The following is a 19,579-nucleotide window of genomic DNA, read 5'->3' on the forward strand; positions in this document are numbered from 1 at the left end:
AATACATTTGGGCTATTTTCTTTGGAATCTTGATTCATAAGTGCTGAACAAAACTGCACACACTGTTTGGTAGTAAGAATAACATTACATTGGCATTGCACCCTTGATGGGAGCTTTTAGAAATGCTTTTAAAAACAAAATTCTGAAGTGAGTCACTGTAGAAATTAGCAACGTGAAATGACAAATGGGCTGCCAATGGTGCAAAATGAGGGAAGGAGCATTTTTGTCTTTTGACACTGCCTGTCTCCCTCCATAATTCACCAACTGGTCTCTGAACTCTCATATTTTGAGTGGGCAAGGATGGGAAACAGAAGCAAGGAGAGGACATATGCTGGACAGACAAAAACAGAGAAGGGCAAGGGCAAAAAATGATTTACAAAGGGTATCTAGATAAGGGGGAGGGAAAAGTTTTTGTGTGTGCCAGAGCATTGGCTCCTGAAGCCCTGGCACACCAAGGAAGCTTAGATATCCCTGTACCTTGGCAGGGAGACAACTGGCTACTCAGCACTGCTGTTCTGGCATTTGTGGTACCTGGCAGGAGTTTAAGGCCCAGCTCCTTTCACTTTACAGTTAGGAATCATTTACAAATTAAACACTGTATCTGTGCATGTGCATACATCATGCACTTCTACCATTGTACTGTTTAGATTAACCAAGAAATATAACTATTAATGACTGATTGTGACCATGTTATTTTACTACTTCTCACAGCTTGGCTTCTTCAAGAGACAGTATGAAAAAATGACACAGGATATAGAAGATATCGATGAAATTACAGAACTCACAAAGGACAAAGACTGAAGATGAAGAGTTACCTGTATAAAGAGAGGAGATCTGAGCCACCAACCGAAGTTGTGATACAATCAGTTCTTCAGCTAGAGTGCCTTAAAGCTTAATAACATTTAAACATTTTTAATTAAAGTGTCTTTTTTATAGATGAAAATATTTTACAGATTCTACTCTATTATGAGAGTAACTGCAGGACAGTTTGTTTGTTTTTTCAAAAAATGGTTTATAGTGCCTTTTCTTGTATATTTTTGCTTTTCAAACAAACTTAGCCTTTAGAACTGGCAGGTCCGGAGTTTACAGTAACATTTTGTGCCAGCAACACTTCTGATCCACTGCAGAGTGAAACAGAGCAATTTATTTCAGATTATTGTGGAACAGCATCAGTTCGTAATTCAGTTGACAAATACCATATGTGTAAAGGACACTTTCTATTAAGTTGATGATGAATGTGTGGTGAATACCACTTCCAGATTGGGAGAAGAAAACTCATTTCTTCATTGACTAGCTCCATCCTTATTGTTTTAGAGAAATGATTTGCACCAGCAAACCTTTGTCTTAACTATTCTATGAAGTGGGAACTGTGTATGAAGATGTCTGTGTGTGCTATAGGACAAATGGACAGGCATACTGTTCCAAAATACCACCAAATTCCTTGCACTATGGTCACAAAATACTGAAGTATACTGTGGGTTTTTTGTTTGTTTTGTTTTGAAAATATTGCCAAATGATACATATAACTGCATTCTGCATACTGTCTCTGAGAAGAAAATATGAATTTCATAACCACTTACACCGTGTTCTCTGCCATGTTATGACTTTTTTCAAATTTCAACTAGAGGAGCACTACCAATACTGTTACACTGGGCTTTACATGCGCAGTCACTCTGACATCAGTTTGGCTTTTGACATAAATAGGGAAGAGACTCAAGATCTTGCCTTTATTTCTGTACTAGAAGATTTTGCAAGACCAAGAGCATGAAGTGAATTAAAGGGGATAATGACTGAAGAACTATGCACATGTTAGGACAGAAGACAGAGAACACCTAAGCTCTATAAACTGTGTACTGCACTCTTTTTTTTTAGCATCTCAGTGCCCTCCAAGAGACCAAAGTTCAGTATAACCTTCTTACCTGTCATATTTTATTTGGTCCCATGTCTTCGTGTCTTGAAGAAGCTAACTTATACTTTATACAGTAAAGTACTGTAGTGCTCTGGATGAGCTCTGAGCACATTTGGTTGACTTTGTGTCAGTTACACACCTCAAACATGCTGGCCAGTTTTGGTGAAAGCTCGGTCTCACGAAGTCCTACGCTGTAAGACTGGTTAATAGTCAGGGGATTTGGCCTTTTGTCTGCCTTTCACTCTTGTGGCTGGCATTTAATTATACATATGTTCAGTTGTGAGACAAGATGCATGTGCTGTCTTTTTATGGATGCTGCCATGCAAGTAAGATTGTTTCTGACTCAAGCTGATTTACTTGAAGAGTAAAACATTTAAATGTGTCTAACTGACTCAGAACCCAACATCACGTTTTAATTCCCCCAAACCTAGTTTGTCAGTATGACTAGGCACCTTTCGAGTTATTTTCTGAGGGACTTTTCAAAAATTAGATGTGAGCATATTTGAAAGTTTCATTCAGTCTTTTTTAATCAGTCATGGGCCAACCCATCTCTGGCAAATAACAGCTTCATTTGCAGTGACATCTGCATTGTGCTCAGTATAATTTTGTGTTTTGGGTTTATTTTGTATATATGAAAGGTTACACATTTTGAGGTGTGGTTTTTTTGTTTGTTTGTTTTGTTTTGACATTCTGAAAAATAATCTGGATTCTGATCTTAACTGTCAAATAAGATTGTTGCCATCCACTGATTTTGTGAACAAAACAATTGTTTAACAAGTGAAAAAAAATGTAGCCATTATTTTATAGATCTAAAGAATAAAGTCCTGACCTATAGTTATCAACCCTGCAGGCAAATGCCTTAAAAATAAAGGTAAAAAATTGTCTGCCTCAATTCTTGTATAAACTTGTGAGAAAGAAACAAAATCCCACACCTATATGTATGAGAAACTCCTACATAACTAGGGTCATTGCAGTCCAGGCCAGAGGGGGAATTTCACAATGGAGCATACTGTAGCATCTTTCATTTTTGTTACTGCTTGCACCACAAATGATGTAGGCAGTCACTAGACTTCCTTCTTCCACCTTAGGTAGCAAGTATAGGTGAGCAGCAGACACCTAACTTCTTGGGTATTTAACAGTTTATCAGCTGGGCAGCAATGATTCAATTAACTAGTCTACACTGGGTTTTATTTTGTCCCAGACAACATGATCCCCCCCCCAGTCCTGGAAGTAAGACTTTTCCCAAAATAAAGGGAAGGCATAGCAATGCATAAGGTTTTGTATCCTAACCACTTCAAATTACTAGTTTTTCTTTTATGATTAATACTTACATGTCTAGTTCACAGTTTTTGTAATGGGTGAGTTTACTGCACTTTTAAGTTGGCACAGCCACAAATAATGCTGGAAATATTATGTATATTTTGTACTGTTTTTTTTTTTTTTTTTTTTTTTTTTTTTGTTAGTTTTACTTTTTTAAACTGCATGTTACAGGTGAAATAATATTCTGAAATGCTGGGCTTCAGCAAACACTTCTATTTGTGCTTGCAGGAAAAGAAGTCAGGAATACCTTCAACAATTTCAAGTTGTATCTGATTCTGGTCCTGAATCTAGCTGCTGACTTCTTGAAGTACTAGATTCGAGTCTAAACTTAAAGTTATGTTTAGATTTGTGATGTACAAGAGAGTTTTTAAGCAAACTGACTTCTGAAAGCTAGTATGTAAGCTCTATGGGAGCAGGGACTGTATCTCTGTGGTGCCTACCTGAGGGCCTAACAGCGTTACTACAATAAAAACAAGAATACTGCTGAACGCAGACTCATTTATTTTTAAACAGCACCCTAAAGAAAACAAATGCTACTGAAAAAATAGTGTATAAAATGGGGCCAAATATGTCATTGTTCCAGTAGCACACAGCAAAAACCCTAAGGGTATGACTCTGCTACAAAGAAGCTGCATTTAAAATCTTTCAGGTTATAGTCATGAGTATTACACTACCAGTAATCTAAATAGTACTACAAGTCAGCTCACATTAGTGCAAAATAACTGCACTTGGATAGCTCTGATTGCATCTACATCGGTGATAAACCTTACCAGGGCCAGACCTTCCTATACGCATCTGGTTATCTTCATAGCAATCTAAAATTACATTGTTTTCTGCCAGTCCCATCTCTTGCATTCATATACTTTACGACTATGTGCTAAAAATTCCATAGTATCGAATCAATGGCTAGCAAATGTGACATCCATCTACAAGGGCCAGAAGGAGAATCTGGGAAACTACAGGCCTGTCAGTCTGACCTTCGGGCCAGGGAAGCTTATGGAGCATATTATCTTGAGTGCCATTATGCAGCACATACAGGACAACCAGGTGATCAGGCCCAGTCAGTATGGGTTTAGCAAAGACACGTCCTGCCTGCCTGACCTGATCTCCTTTTACAAGGTGACACACTCAGTGGACATGGGAAAGGCTGTGGATGTGGTCTACCTAGACTTCAGTAAGGCTTTTGACACCATTTCCCACAGCATTCTCCTCAAGAAGCTGGCTGCTCGAGGTTTGGATGGGTGTATGCTTCATTGGATTAAAAACCAGCTGGGTGGCCAGGCTTAGAGAGTTGTGGTGAATGGAATTAAATACAGATGATGGCTGGTCCCCAGCGGTGTCCCCCAAGGCTCAGTACTGGGGCCTGTTCTCTTCAACATCTTTATCAATGATCAAGGGGAATGAGTGTACCCTCAGTAAGTTTGCAGGTGACACCAAGTTAAGTGCCACTGTTGAGCTGCTTGAGAGTAGGAAGGCTTTGCAGATGGATCTGGATAGGCCGGGCCAAAGGCCTAGGCCAACTGTATGAGATTCAACAAGGCCAAGTGCTGGGTCCTGCACTTGGGGCACAACAACCCCATGCAACACTACAGGCTGGGAGACGAGTGGCTGGAAAGCTGCCCAGCAGAAAGGGACCTAGGGGGATTGGTCAACAGCCGGCTGAATATGAGCCAGCAGTGTGCCCAGGTGGCCAAGAAGGCCAACAGCATCAGGGCTTGGAACAGAAATAGCTTGGCCAGCAGCACTAGGGAAGTGATTGTTCCTCTATAGTTAGCTCTGGGGAGGCTGCACCTTGAATACTGTGTTCAGTTTGGGGCCTGAACTACAAAGACATCAAGGTGCTGTAGTGTGTCCAGTGAAGTGCAATGAAGCTGGTGAAGCATCTAGAGAACAAGTCTTATAAGGAGCAGTTGAGGGAGCTGGGGTTGTTTAGCCTGGAGAAAAGAAGGCTCAGGGGAGACCTCACTGTACTTCACAATTACCTTAAAGGAGCTTGTAGCAAGATGGGGATAAGGTTCTTCTCACAGGCACAAAGTGATATGACAGGAAATGGCCTTAAATTGCACCAGGGGAAGTTTAGGTTTGGTATTAGGAAAAATTTATTTACTGAAAGGGATGTGCAGCATTTGAACAGGCTGCCCAGGGAAGCGGTTGAGTCACCATCCCTGGAGTCTTCAAGAAATGTGTATATGTAGAACATAGAAGCATAATTTAATGGTAGACCTGTAAGGACTAGGTTAAAAGTTGGACTAGATGAACTTAGAGGTCTTTCCCAACCTGAATGATTCTATGATCAAATGCCCCAAATCTTAAGGCACAAGACTCCATCTTTCACAAAGTCTTAGTGTTTTGCAGAACTGAAAACCAGATTCCTTATATACTGACTTGTGTGTACTATTTCTTATATGCAAAACCGGGGCACAACAAAAACTTATGTATTAAATAAAAGGTAAAAAAATGCATTTTGAAACCTATAATTAAATATTTCAACTTTTTTTTTTAAAGGTAATAAAGTGTACATAATTCACATAGCCTCAGAAAAGCTGACTCCTATCTTTTAAGTCAACCTTTCTGCTCTCATTTACAATTCATTTTTCACAGGCAGTCTTTGGTGTGCCAACAGTTTTAGAAATGTATTTACCTCTTTCCCTCAAAGCAGTGGAAATGGAACTTTTAAAACAGAACTGCTAACAAAATATATCAGGATACTAACTTTTGTAACACTTTGTAAGATCAAACTGTAAGATTTGCCTGTTTATTTATTTATTTATTCTTTATTTTAAGAAAAACAGTCACAAGGTATTCCAAGAAACAATAATTTATTGTCATTCACTTATTCTTAACTCATTCTCCAAATACCTGCAAAGGATAACATTTAATGGAAGAGCCCAAAATTGAGCTTTCAAAGCTTGGTCCAGAATAATAATTAGTTTTAGTAGTTTTCCTCTTTCCTGTGGTTTTGATGGAACAAAGGAGTGTGATATATAGTCTATAAAACTACAAATTCTTTGAACAGCTACAGGAAAAGTGAGCTGAAAGAAAATACAGGATTTTAGTTTAAACTTTAATAACTTAAAAGCCTCACTACTGAGTCATACAGTTGCAGTTTCATGGGTTACAGCAGAAGTGAGTACCTGTATTTTGCAGTAGATGGAGAACGGTGCAGCACAGCTGTGCTTCCCAATGGCTGCCCACCCTCACAACTGTCCCTCTGCTGCCATCTCCTGGGTAGGTGTTTCTTCCATCAGTTACGTTTTCATGTTACATTTTCATAGTATTTATCAGTCTGAACTTCTCTTGAGAACTGGACAAAATGAAATTTCGTTTTGAGGCAGGAAATTTTAACATTATGCAATGCTGATATACAGACATCCTGTCAAATCACGGGAACAGAGTATTTGTATGCTGCCAGCCAAGAACAAGATGTTATTTCAGGACAAATTTGCACTCTTAAGATGCATGCTTTGCACCCAGTGCACACCTTGTCTTGCAGATCACTACATAAGTTACAGATTTACTCTCTGGTCTACAGTGTCTGCTCCCAGGAACATCCGTCTCCACGTGGAGCCAGCATCTCTACAGCATGCTGTGACACAGGTGGAACAGCTCCAGTAGGGTGGGATTTCCTCCCATTATAGCCAAGGCAGAGAAACAGCTGGACTCATCCCGAAAGCTGCATTTTATATTGATCTGCAGTTGCCTATCATTCAGCTTACAGACCTCCTCACAACACAAGGTAGTTTCCATCCATCAGCCTAGTTCTGTGAATACAGCACATGTGCAGCCACATCTTTCCCTGACATGGAGTCAGAAGCAGCTGGGGTTCATCCCCCGGCCTGGAAATTTGGAAGGACTTTCTGGGTCGCTCCAAACATACCCTTAGGCAGTTATCTTGGAGGAGAGTAATTTGCCTTCATAAGATAGTATCTCCCTAGCAGAGAAGTGAGCCCTTCAGATGCAGCCTGAACAAGGAGCTCAGAGTATATACTTAAATTTCAGTGAGATACATTTTACCTCTAATTATGCACATCATCCCTCCTAAGGGCTTTTCCATTTCGCTTTTAGATGCCAGCTGAAGAACCCAAAGTTACAAAATACTGATGCATCATTGTTCCAGAACAAAGCAGTACTTGCCTCATGCACAGCTAGGGACACAAAATGACATTTCATTGTTTTGACCATGGCAGCGTACACACATTGTAACACTCAGTTGTGACTCAGTACAACATCTCTTCCATTCATTGTTCCTGGTCACTGCAGGGAAGTACAGCATTATTCTTTCTCTTCTTTTCTGCACCCTCCTTCCCAGCTGCCTTGCTGATGGGGAAGGTGCACTTAAGGTCACTCTGGACAAATCTTCCAAGAGAATACAGCACTAGAGAGGTACTAGTGCAAGACAGTGATTACATAAGAATTGCCCCCATCATAGGGCCCCAAGCACAATTTAACTCCTAAATACCAATTCTCCTGGATCAAAGAATAGCTATAGTAAGCCAGTACTGCTCAGGTTTTACTTCATTCACAAACCGCAAGGCAAGTTAGCCGTTTGTATGAAATTAATAAACTAATTAGTTGCAAACATTAAACAAATTAACATGAAAGAAATGAATAGCAAAAATAGAAAACAATTTGTGTATTAGTTTTTATTTCTTTTTTTTTTCTTTAAGAACAGAAATAATTTTTAGTCTGAGGAAGTGATCTGTAGTTAGGATTCTGTAAAATTCTCAGCAACGTGATACTCAAATAACAGAGGCCTTCTCTTCAATATCCAAAGCAAAGAAAAAACAACCTTGAACTTGCTCAGCTCTGCCTTGATAATAGGGCCCACATGGTTTGGAAGCTGCATATGTGCATGCACACAAGAAGCAGCTGCTGGCCTGCAGAGGAAGAACTCACTCCCATTGAGGGAAAATGCAGCAGTAAGCTAATAGCCAGTTTAACCATGCCTCTACATGAAGTTGTGCGTTTCATTGGATTTTACTTAACCTAGACACAGTAACCATCACTAAGTATTAAAACTGATTGAGATCACAGACGAAAAATGATCATTGTCTATTTTTCTAGTTTTATTTTGTGCTGCTAGCAGCTTTAAGACTTTTACTGCAGATACAATGAAAAGAATTTATACAGCTGACGCTTAAGAGTGTGTTATGATATATAAGGTCTAGGAAATCATTTCACTTCTCTTTACCCCACTCCCCTTCCCTTATATCTATCTTATCTACATTGATAATGATGACAAGATAAAACTGCCTCTTAGTGTTGGTAAAAATGCCATACATGATGACACCTTGAACTCTTAGCATCTAAACTCTATCTTGGTTCAGAACAATAAGAAAAATAAAATAATCTTCCTCCTATGAGCAGCCCATTGTTTACAGAGGAAGAAGAGGCATACTATAATTCTTACTATGTCAGTCTCTTTTTTTCTTTAAGTAGGTTTCAAAACAGTAATGAAAGAAAAAGTATTAAAAATCATAAATGTGAATTTAAGCTATGCATATATAAACTGAAAAAAAATCAAAGATTTCAGTTTTCTTTCAACAACTAATCCATTCTGATGACTTTGAATCCTAGCCTAAGGTTAATTACTAAAATTAATTAAACCTATTCTTATGTCCTTTTTTTCTGTATCACCACAAAATTACACAGCCAAAAAACCTCCTTCAAAATTAATCATGTCTAGACATCATTAAGTAGTTACAGGTTTACATGTTATAGCTAATGCTAGTTTGGTGCTCGTAGAGTATTAAAAATAACTTTGAATCAAGGTCTGTACGTATTTGTTTAATGTAATGGACTTCTATTAGCTGCATGTTTCTGTGAGACACAGCTACTGGAAAGTAACTGCTACTAAAAAGTTAGTAACTCTGGGGTAAAGTTTATATTTTCTTTCCCATCTGTACCAACATTTTTAATCTACTTCAAGTAGCTTTCATGTTACAAGAACGTCAAAAGAGCATAAAGCTTGCAAACTGACTCTGCAATCACATAAAATTAAACTGTATTTTTTTTAAGATAAAAAATAACCCAATTGTCCTGTTACGACCTCTCACGCAGACAATGAACAAAGACTAAAAACATAAAGGCATTAAAGCAGCCTATATCACAGAGGACTAAATGACTTGCAACCCAGAATTTTAGGGAAGAGAGTTTTAAAAATGAACTCCATGCTAAAAAGCACAAAGAGATGATTTCAAAGGAGAGTCAAGAATATTTTAAAATCCTGATTATTACTCATTCATTTTATACAGTCTTAATTAAACTATTCAGATTGCAATGTCTATTACAACTGTTTAAAATCATATAGATTCAATAATAAGAACAACTCAAAGCTACACCAGTATGTTCATCAGGAGCAGTAACACTTTATTTATAAAAAGAGTAAAGTCATTTTTCTGAATTTGCCCAAAAGCATTCCTTGTTTTCTTTCCAAGAATATTCGTCCTCATAAATCTCCTGCAAATACAAACAAAGAATGGGAAATATTGTGGGAGTCTGCTACATACAGCCGCAAGCCAGGCCAAACAACTCAACAGCCATCCTGCTATTATTTACTGATCATATCAGGACTACACAGTACTTAGCTGGCAAACAGAAAGGGGGGCAACATCCTTATAAAACACTGACTTTGCGGGCAGATGTTGAACCTTAGGCTGAACCTATTAAATTTAGAAGGACCCATCTAAGATGAGGTTACTTAAAGAGATCTAGAAGAAAAGGATGTAAAAGCTATAGCGTACAGAGTGTTCACGACTGAAATACTGCCCCTTTTAAATGATGCCATGTTAACCTGTTAAAACATCATTTTTAGGAATGAGAGTATGTAAATGATGAAGTTAATAAAATGATATAATTGAATGGTATAAATGATATAAAAATGATATAAATTAATAAAATGATGAAGTTAAAAAAAAAAAAAAAGACACTAATACCCAAAATAAAGCTACATTTTCAGGACAGACTGGACTACCCAGCAGCAGTCCAGTCCCAAGCAGCAAACAAAGCAGTGTTCTGATTATTCTTTCTGAGACAACAAATCTCCAGTCTCCTGAAGGAGTTGTCAGAAAAGTGGAGATATTGAAGACAGTGTTTTACAATGTGCAGTAACTCAGAAAAGCAGTTACCACATACCAAGTTTTGACTAGGATAGAAGGCAGAGGTAATGTTTGTTACTTCCATGGAACATTGTGGTTATACAACATGGCTCTTTCTAGACCTGGGCTGGTCTCTTCACACATTGTTGTGTCCCAATATGAGCTTTGGGACCTCTGCACATCCCTCCATTGTGTGCTGTTGCTATGCTTATGTGCACTGTTGCTTAATGCTTCGTGCTTACTCAAGGCCATGGGGAAAAAAAGAAAAATGCCACTTTTACTTGCAAACTGCAATGCTGTCCAATACAGAGCTGACTTAAGGCTCTTCCACAAGCCTACACAGAACTGAACTTTGCCACTCAAAAGTGAGCTCAAGACTCTTTCAGTCTGGCCCCAGGAAGAAGTAAAGACAAAGAGTAGCTGGGAGATACATGCAAGAAAGGACCTTTCAGGTGCCTGATGTACCACAAATAGCCTGATTACATTAAAGGAAACTTACCACTGCGAAAAAAAAAAGCACTCCCTCAGGAGCAAATGCTGCACATAATGCTTCAGCTCATTCCTACAGAGCCAGCAGCAGCCTCCAGCCCTGCTGTCTGGCACAGGCTGGAATCAAATATGTCCCAACATACCTTTTTCCATATTGGGACAAATGCTTTTAAGGTGTTGATGCAGTACGTTACAGCCTCAAGGGATTCTGCTCTGTGTGGAGACGACACTGCAATAATTACACTTGCTTCAGTCACTGGAACCACTCTAGGGAGAGAAGAGGAACAGCAGCTTTAGCTGATGCTTAACATCAAGAGCACCCAAAAGTCATAGCCATGTCACGTCAGTATTCTGGCCACATGCTCTCCTGACTCATTCATACTGAGCAAGTGTCAAGCCATGTCCAAAAGATTATGCACTTTTAAAGAGAAAGAAAACCGCAACCAAAATCAGTACCAGATGTGAGAATTCCATACTTTAGAATAAATAAAAAAAAACCAGCCATAGGCATCTTTCTTCCATTGTTTTTTTTTTTTTAAAAAGTCTATGGAATTAAGAGGAGAAAATTGCTACCTTGCAACAATGCATAGGAAACTCAATGGAAACTGGCTTAAAAATGAACAATAACAGGTCAGGAACAGCAAGGCATTACCTGAAACCTGAGAAATCATCTCAGTCTGCATAAGAATATATGAAATAGGAAATTATGCACCTCAAACTACACAGATTTTGCAACAAAACTTTAATTTGAAATCAGAATTTGGCAGAAGTATGTGTTTCCATTTAGTGTGTGCCATTTTTTTCTAAACTAAGCTAACATAAGTAGAAAAATGTTTTGTCTTCCTCCTCACAAAGGTAGTATTTCCAAAAGCTGCCTTCCAATCCTCCCTCTATAGCATGGCTCCATTGGAAAACAGCTCAGAGGGAAAATCTAAGCTTAAGTGCTTTGAGCCCTTGAGAGAATCACTTTTTCTCTTGACTATAGAGGAAATCCAAAGAAACTGCCCCTCAAGGCTAATATTAACCTTTGTGATCACACAAAGTTCCTTCTGCTGAGAGAAAATGAAACAAACAAATGTGTAAATCAAATTTGCATACAATGCAAATCCTGATATTTTAGTCAGAAACGTGATGGCTCAGGAGTACGTCAGACACTAGTATTCAATGTTCTATACCCAACAAAACATGCTTATCTAAGACTCAAGGAACAACTGGAGGTTTTCCTACAGCCATTGCTGCCAATTATCATGCCTTTCCCTTTCTTCATATTCTAAGCTTTTAGGTTCTGTATGGCAAAACTTAAATCTGACAAGAAACTGACAATCTGCAGCACTGCAATGGAATTGCCAACTCAACTTTGTATCGTCTAAAAAAGAGGGGGGGAAATGCAAAAAAAAAAAGCCCTAACAGCATCTGTCTGCATTCTTGTAGTAAATCTCAATTCCGTCTCTGCACCCTCAAACCATCACATCCAGACTGAGGTTCTCCAGGTTCAACGGGTTCCAGCAAGCAGTACCAGTAAACACATTTCCAAAAACAAAACTTAATTTCTGAAACTTATCTGCAGCAAGAGCTTGATCCTGCAGCAAGTTTTGCTGCCCTGTATCTCACAGACTCCTGCACATCTTGTAAGTATGTAAGCACACCCAAAAACCAGACAAGGATTAGTACACCATTTGCAGAAGGATGGGGCCTGGACATACATACCCAAGTCTATGGTGCATTGCAATATGTTTGACTGATGGCCATCTCTGTCTAACATCTCTGCAGATTTTCTTTATTTCCATCTCTGCCATTGATGTATATGCTTCATACTCTAAGTGAATCACTTTTTTCCCTTCAAAATTATTCCTTGTAGTACCTAAACACAAATAGTTATCAACCAAAAGCAACAATAAATACTGAGTAAAACTCAGGATTCTCCCACTGTGGCCAAGGTCAGCACTGTGCAAACACAAATGCTTCCTCTAATCATGTCTGCATAGAGATTATTCAAACTATAGAAATCCTTAACATACAAGGATGAATTTAGTCTACAGACTACACAAGTCTGCAGTCTGTAAAGCCCAAGGATGGGACATATTTTGTGTTAACTATTTTAAGTGTTCAGTATTTAGAAGCCCAATGGGACTTAGGTTTGAGCAAAAAAGATCTTCAAGATCTGGACATTAAGCAACAGGATGGAGCTATTAGCCTTGACCTTCAACACTGGTAGAACAATACTTCGCCTTCCACCAATCACAGAATCATAGAATCATGAAGGTTGGAAAAGACCTCCAAGATCATCTGGTCCATTAATGTCACCCATTAAACCATGTCCCTAAGTGCCAGTTCAAACCTTTCCTTAACACCCCCAGGGACAGTGATTCCATCACCACCCTGGGCAACAACGAATATCTGAGTTGCAGCAGCTTTCACACAGGTGAGGGCCTATGGTTTCCAGAGCCACAACTTCCCCCTTCCCACCACAAATAAACTGTGTCCAAGGGGAGAGCACAATATCTCCCAAGCATCCCTGCCCTCCAGCACTGCTGTTCTGTTCAGCCCTAGGAGACCCACATCAGCAGGAAAGCTTCTCACCACTGAGTACCAGTGCAACTGTTTAAGAGTTGCCATGGTCTTGTTCTAAATAACTCAAGAGTTTTCTAAATGTCCTGGGTTCAGTCCAGGAATTTATTTATTTGAGAAGCACGAGTCTGGTGTGTGGGACAATCAGGGCTGCATTTATTAGAGTATTAACACACCAGAGATCCAGCTATGAAACATTAAACTCACCAATGAACAGAGACACTGCCCCACAGTTTGGTGAAATGACCAGCTCTGACACTTCATCTACAGACAGTTTCTCAGACTTGAGCTTGATAAAATCTTTTGGCACATCTTCACTTTCATCCATGGCTCACTGGAAGAGCTGAAACCAAATAGACTCTGATGTTGTTTTTGGCAATAATAGCATTTGCCAACTGCCTTTTATCCAGTACTGATGCCCCAATTTATTCAGAAAACATGCACCATCTAGTTACTCATCCCAGGAGACCAGTCTCTATGGCAAATTCACTTCTTAGCAGACTTGCTGAGAGAATATCAAATGCAAACACCATGGAATGACCTCTTTCTAATGCATATAGGCTCCTTCCCTGTAGGAAGGTCTGGTTCATTAGGATGAAACAAGAACTAGTTCAAGGCCTTGGCTTAACAGTACAGTCTACCAGCATGGACCACTGTACCAGCAAATCTGTGGTAAGACTGTCAGCCCCTTCTCTCTGCCGTATCCTGAAATCAAAACCAGAGATTTTGATAAACACAGAGACTGTTGGATTCCAATCCAAAGTTTAATTTATTCTCCAGGACATTCATCAAGACTTCATCCTATTGGCCTGTTTCAGTGACACTGGTGCCACTTCTAGCTGCTCTGTGTAGAAACCTGTTAACAGTTTGTCTAAGAATGAGGAGGAGAAACAGGCTGAGCAGCAGCAATGGAACAAGCTGTAGTAAATACAGAGACTGGTACTTGAAAGCATGCAAAGAAATGAGATATTCTAAGGATACCCGATCCTTTGAAAACCACAAAAAAGGTGTCTTTAATCAGTATTTTTTATATCACCTTTACTGTTAAAAAGTGGTAGGACATCTTTCATTATTATCTTAAACAGACAAGCTGGGTACCTACTGAAAGCCAGAAACAACTACTAAAGTGTAACAAGACCTAAAAAACAAAAGCAGAACAATGCCTGACCTCGCTGGCAACTTTCTTCCATTTACTGAATACATGTTAATTATTTATTTATGCAGCACCTTACAGTTTCTGGTCAGCACAATGATTTTCTCCAGCAGGAAACACAAGTTACACTTTTTCCAAAGAATATCAGAGGCAGATGGGGAGAACTGCACATCACATCTCTGGACCTAAATAAATAATATAAGAAGATTATACAGAGTCTTTGAAATATTCTAGTTCACGATGATCCTTCACAGGACATTCTCCTAAGTCAGAAGTGATACTTACCTAAGAGAAATTGCATAAATTCAGCCTCCACTAATTGGTGGGATGATGGCAACCTCGTCTCCTGTCTGCAGGACCAGGAGCTGATCTCCAAGAAGCACGTACTCCTGCTGAACAGCAAAAATCACTTGATCCCGGATGACAGCAAGCCTGAAGGGGAATGGCAGAACAAATAGCTTTCTAAATAGAGTGCTTGCATTTAACAATAAGATTTCATTAAACAACAAATTAGTGCACAGTCTAGGGCAGCTGAAGTAAATACTGCTGAGACTTAAGCAACTCTGCTTCCAGTATACTTTTAAAAATATCATACATCACGAACACCCACCTCCTACTCTTGGATTTTTTTGTTTTTGCAGCTAGGAAGAAACCAATTAAGTACCATTTTCAGAAGTCAGACATTGTGGTTTGTCATTAGCTTGTATAAACTACATCAGAATTGGCCACTTTAGAAGCTTCTAACAAATAAACAGGTAACTCAAAAGCATACAAACTATCTGAACTATCTGATTTGGGATTAGAAGGAAACATTCCCTCAGTTTAGTCTGGCTGGACTGCACAGCAGAAAGAAGTGTTGAGAGATTCTGTTCGTGAAATTTCATGAAGCTTCAGTGGTGAAAGTGTAACCTCACTGATTATGAGGCTTTTGGTCTTTTGCAGTTGCAGGCCTGAAATTTGCTATTGATAAGGGGGTGGCAACACTGCTAAGAGGGCAGACAGGATGTGTTTTCTGGCATATCTTCTGTTTTTTGTTTTGACCTTCACATCTGTGAGATGTTGGTGTGAGAGTCCACAGCTCTGGATACCATGAGGCATGGACCTGCTTTCACAACCAAGAGCAGTGAGTATGATGACAACACCAGTACACCAGACAAGTATGCCAACATTTTACTTTAGCAGATGCACACATAACAACGGTATTGTTTGAGACTACAGAATCTGGCACAGACAGTGGAGAGCTGTATTGCCTAGAAACTAGTATGCAAGCCAAAAGGGTACATGTAAAAATCAACTTATTTCCTACCAGCCAGATAAACAAAAGTGGGCAAGGCACTGGCTGAGCAAAACACAGTAGCAGTGACTCAGAAGACAGACTGAAGGGAGGAACTATACAAGAGTAAAGCAAGTCACCAAAGAACTGAGTGCAACTACGGAACTAAAGTGCCCATTAAAAGGATGGTTTCTAATTAATATCACTTGCAAGTTAATTCATTGGGGAAAATGGGTAGAACAGAAGAGTATTGTCAACTGTGCTCAAGCTGCAGTTTGAATATCCATTAGCAATGTGAATAGAAGTCTGTGGTCAGTGCCCTACAATTATGTTGAGTTTTTCCAGAAAAGCTAAGAACAGAAGCATTTTCCAAGAAGGCCGCTGTGAAGTAACTGCACATGCAAAATGTATGGCTCCAAGTCATCTTTCACAACAGGGTGAAGTTGACCAACTTCTGCAAACTGACCAAAGGTGCTGCTGCTTCTGACACCAAGTAATAGACTACAAAGTAAAATATACCCATTCCTTACTGCCTCCTCCACCAAAATGCACTTGGTCACATTCTGTGTGAAGAAAAGTCCCCTGCTCTCAAGTCTTGTTTAGAGCTTCTCCTCTGGAAACAGCTGCCATTGCTAAGAAGTCTTTTTTTTTTTTTTTTCCCTGTGTGCGTGTTGTTTTTTTTTGATATCCTTTGAGATCTAATAAAGAAGCACTGTGCCTAAAGGAAGACTTTGGATCTTAAGTCCAAAGTTATGGAAACCCTGCTGCATTTAACAGTAAATCTTTATCATCTTAACCTCTGTTATGCCTTTTTTTTTTTTTTTTTTTTTCTAAATGACATTGCACCTTTGTGCATCAGATGTACTTCTGGCAAGACTGAGCTCACTCCCTCAGCCTTAATCTGAGATGGCAATTCTGCTGCCACTCCCAGGAAGTACAAGATCAGACTCCCTGTGAAATACAAACAACAATGCTTTTTCCAAAACAGAGGATGCAAAAAGTGTGAGAGAGACTGGAAATATTTCTTCTGTAAGGGTTGAGTGGCTGGATGCCTGAGCTTGGTGTGCAGTTCCTTCTTCAGCTGCCTTCCAGAGAGTGTTGTAAACTCAGATTAACAGCTAGGAGTACAGTTAAAGATAAGTGATAAAAACCACTTGCTCGTTATCATAAATTTCTTATTTATTGCCCTGGCTGGGCTGGACCCCTTCCTGTGAGTCTCGATTTTCTCCACAGACACTACCAGAACCTAGGCATTCTGTATTCACAACAGTTACTTCACACTGGTTCAACTGGAGAACAGGACTGATGCCTAGCTTTTAGGTACATTTATCAGATCTAGCCTTTCTTAGTGTTTATGCAAAGCCATACTCTTTTTAACTGGCCAACTTAAAAGATACTCACTGGAGGTTAGAAGAAGAAAAGTTCATTTCTGTTATGATACCAAAACACTGATACTTGTTATGGCTCAACCCTAAACGCTGGATTTGTTTCCAAAAACGAAACAAAAACGAACACCCCACAAACGCTACACGATGTGCGCCTCAGCAGCGCCTTCCCCAGATACCTTGGATGAATCTTAACAATTTCTTCCCAGAGCTGCAGGGAGGTGATCCGCTGCGGCACGGAAACGCTCTCGGAGCGCAGCCCCGCCAGCTCAGCGCTCCTGGCAAAATACAGCACCGTGACCTGGGGGGGGGGAGTTAGAAGAGTTTTTGTGACCGAGCGACCGAGCGCGGCCCCCTGCTTCCTGCAGCCGCCCGGCCCGAGGGAGTCCCGGCCAGACGGGAGGCCGGGGCTCGCTCCCCAGCGCCGAGCCAGGGCCAGCGGCACTCACCTGGCAGCGCATGGGGCCGCCGTGCCCGGCCGGCACAGCCTCGGCCACACGCCGGCGCCTGCGCCCGGGAGAGCAGCGCCAGGCCCGGCCCGCCCCTTGTGACCTGCGCCTGGAGCGCGGCGTGGCCCAGCTCCGGGCTGCTAGGCCGGGCCGTGCAGGGCAAGGCAGTGTTACTTCGGGGCTTTTACCCCGCGGTGAAACCTCCTGGGGAGACAGCCCCGAGGGGCTTCTGAGGGTGGTGGGGGTGCGAGGGGCAAGAGGCCGAGGTGGCGGGTGAGCACCCCGCGCACGGGCCGTAGCTCTGGAGGCAGACTCCCAAAAGGCAGACTGGGGGATAGGTTCGGTCCCTGCAGTGCGTGGGGGTGTACGCAAGTAGTTGCAGGAGTTCACGCATCTATTGCATGGCACACATTGCATGTAAGCTGCAAGTATGTGTCATGGGTACATGTAACGTGAAAGCCAAAAATCCCTTAAAAAGTTGATAAAACTGCTCTTAGAGTACAGAGACTGCCTTGGCACAGCATCACCTATCTCCCTGTGGACAATAAAATAGGATCATTAAAGTTGGAAAGACCTCCAAGATCATTTGGACCAACCATCCCCGTAACACCAATCTCACCCACTAAACCATGTCCCTAAGCAGCACGTCCAACCTCTCCTTGAACACCCCCAGGGACGGTGACACCACCACCTCCCCGGACAACCCGTTCCAACGCCAGACTGCTCTTTCTGAGAAGAATTGTCTCCTAATTTCCAAACTAAACTTCCCCTGGCATAATTTGAGGCCATTCCCTCTAGTCCAATCACTAGTTAGCTGCGAGAAGAGGCCAACCCCCAGCTCCCCGCACATTCCCTTCAGGTAGCTGTAGAGAGCAATAAGGTCTCCCCTAAGCCTTCTCTTCTCCAGACTGAACAACCCCAGTTCCCTGTAGGCCTCCCGTGATTGCTCATGTGGGAAGCGGGTGGGTGGAGGAATCTAAGATGGTGGTGTGTGCACTGAGGGGACGGCATGACAGTGTGTATGTGCCAGGCAGGCCTTGGCAGTGGTTTGGCAAGCACAGTTGTACCTCCAGTCCTGGCCGTCGTGTGTGGCCAGGGTTATTTCTGTGCTGTTTACTGGGCAACACATAAAACTTCACAGCAGCCAAATAGCAACTCCTCCCATCATGCCAAGTAGGGGGAAATCCTTAATTGTTAGTAGTGATGTGGATTTTGCAGTGTGCAAGCAGGTGTTTGTAGTGGGGGTAGGTAGTAGTATCCTAGCTGGATGCAATGCTGGCAGAAAAATAAAATAAAATAAAATTAAATTAAAACTGCCCTCAAAATTAGAACTGCTACCCCATCATTTCAAAAGGTCACTGAGAATGGAAATAGACCTTTCCACATATAATTCTTGCTTCTGAGGTACAATGATACAGACAGTAGCAGTTTTCTACTGTGCAAAGTTAAAGTGATAAAATTGTTCCCCACATCCCTCCCCTCTCTCCCCCCCCCCCCTCAAAAAAATAGTGCAACAGAAATACAATGATTTTCATGGAGTTTACAGCTTGTACACCATGTCTTAATCCTCTGCTGTGATGAACAAATTAGTTATTTTCTAAAACTCTGTTGATGAACTACTGTTACAAATTGAACTCTCCTCAAGACGGCATGTGTCAGGTGAATAAAATATTTGCTTTCCTTTTTTTTTTTTTTTTTTTTCCCCTGGGCTTTGTAATTTTGGATCTATACATCTTAAATGAAATAGATCACTTTGACAAGGTGCATATGACCTAGCTACTAGCTGGAAAGTTGCTGGCACATTCTTCCAATGCAAAAGATGTGCCACAGGTGTCACATCCTCAGAGTCAAGCAAGTGAGTAGCTGGGCTCAGCTGCAGCAAATTAGCCTCTCAGCTCACAAAACCGTAAGCTCTGAAAGATTTATCCCTAGATTT

At 40.8% G+C, this 19,579-nt stretch overlaps 3 protein-coding genes across 6 annotated transcripts in view; 1 reads left to right on the forward strand and 2 right to left on the reverse strand.

Moving 5' to 3' along the window:
* Positions 1 to 3,717, forward strand: part of ITGA2 (integrin subunit alpha 2) — a 67,934-nt gene extending 64,217 nt beyond the window's left edge. The window contains exon 30 of the mRNA XM_035310616.1: positions 712 to 3,717. Coding sequence (XP_035166507.1) covers positions 712 to 801 — 90 coding nt within the window. The 3' untranslated portion in view covers positions 802 to 3,717. The remainder of the gene's footprint in view (positions 1 to 711) is intronic.
* Positions 3,718 to 9,573: 5,856 nt separating this feature from the next.
* LOC118156504 (molybdopterin synthase catalytic subunit) lies at positions 9,574 to 14,671 on the reverse strand. Of its 3 annotated transcripts, XM_035310620.1 has the most exons (6): positions 13,843 to 14,537; positions 13,591 to 13,726; positions 12,523 to 12,676; positions 10,959 to 11,082; positions 9,854 to 9,939; positions 9,576 to 9,688 (listed from the first exon to the last, which is right to left on the reverse strand). In XM_035310620.1, exons 2-5 carry the CDS (start codon positions 13,709 to 13,711, stop codon positions 9,901 to 9,903), a joined length of 438 nt encoding a protein of 145 aa, XP_035166511.1. In that variant the 5' UTR covers positions 13,712 to 13,726; positions 13,843 to 14,537; the 3' UTR covers positions 9,576 to 9,688; positions 9,854 to 9,900. The 3 variants fall into 3 exon arrangements, with proteins under 3 accessions (XP_035166510.1, XP_035166509.1, XP_035166511.1); XM_035310619.1 differs by lacking the exons at positions 9,854 to 9,939; positions 13,843 to 14,537 and adding an exon at positions 14,611 to 14,671 and having other exon boundaries at positions 9,574 to 9,688; XM_035310618.1 differs by lacking the exon at positions 9,854 to 9,939 and having other exon boundaries at positions 9,574 to 9,688; positions 13,843 to 13,952.
* On the reverse strand, positions 13,843 to 17,858 carry MOCS2 (molybdenum cofactor synthesis 2). 2 transcript variants are annotated; one of them, XM_035310623.1, is made up of 4 exons: positions 17,644 to 17,858; positions 17,374 to 17,495; positions 14,822 to 14,968; positions 13,843 to 13,952 (listed from the first exon to the last, which is right to left on the reverse strand). In XM_035310623.1, exons 1-3 carry the CDS (start codon positions 17,653 to 17,655, stop codon positions 14,842 to 14,844), a joined length of 261 nt encoding a protein of 86 aa, XP_035166514.1. In that variant the 5' UTR covers positions 17,656 to 17,858; the 3' UTR covers positions 13,843 to 13,952; positions 14,822 to 14,841. The 2 variants fall into 2 exon arrangements, with proteins under 2 accessions (XP_035166514.1, XP_035166513.1); XM_035310622.1 differs by lacking the exon at positions 13,843 to 13,952 and adding an exon at positions 14,694 to 14,721.
* Between the last annotated feature and the right edge of the window lie 1,721 nt (positions 17,859 to 19,579).

This window comes from Oxyura jamaicensis, chromosome Z (assembly GCF_011077185.1).
Source record: "Oxyura jamaicensis isolate SHBP4307 breed ruddy duck chromosome Z, BPBGC_Ojam_1.0, whole genome shotgun sequence".
NCBI classification, from domain to species: Eukaryota; Metazoa; Chordata; class Aves; order Anseriformes; family Anatidae; genus Oxyura; species Oxyura jamaicensis.

What these genes read in the sequence shown, in the direction of transcription:
- LOC118156504 (XM_035310619.1), bottom strand. Translation starts at nt 13,711, where the DNA reads ATGGATGAAAGTGAAGATGTGCCAAAAGATTTTATCAAGCTCAAGTCT. An exon ending in GCAATGCACCATAGACTTGG is followed by an intron (nt 11,083 to 12,522) that starts GTATGTATGTCC and finishes TTCTCTCCCTAG; the next exon opens with AGTGGTTCCAGTGACTGAAG. An exon ending in TTGTCCCAATATGGAAAAAG is followed by an intron (nt 9,689 to 10,958) that starts GTATGTTGGGAC and finishes TTGTATTTGCAG; the next exon opens with GAGATTTATGAGGACGAATA.
- MOCS2 (XM_035310623.1), bottom strand. An exon ending in ATTGTTAAGATTCATCCAAG is followed by an intron (nt 14,969 to 17,373) that starts GTATCTGGGGAA and finishes ATTCCCCTTCAG; the next exon opens with GCTTGCTGTCATCCGGGATC.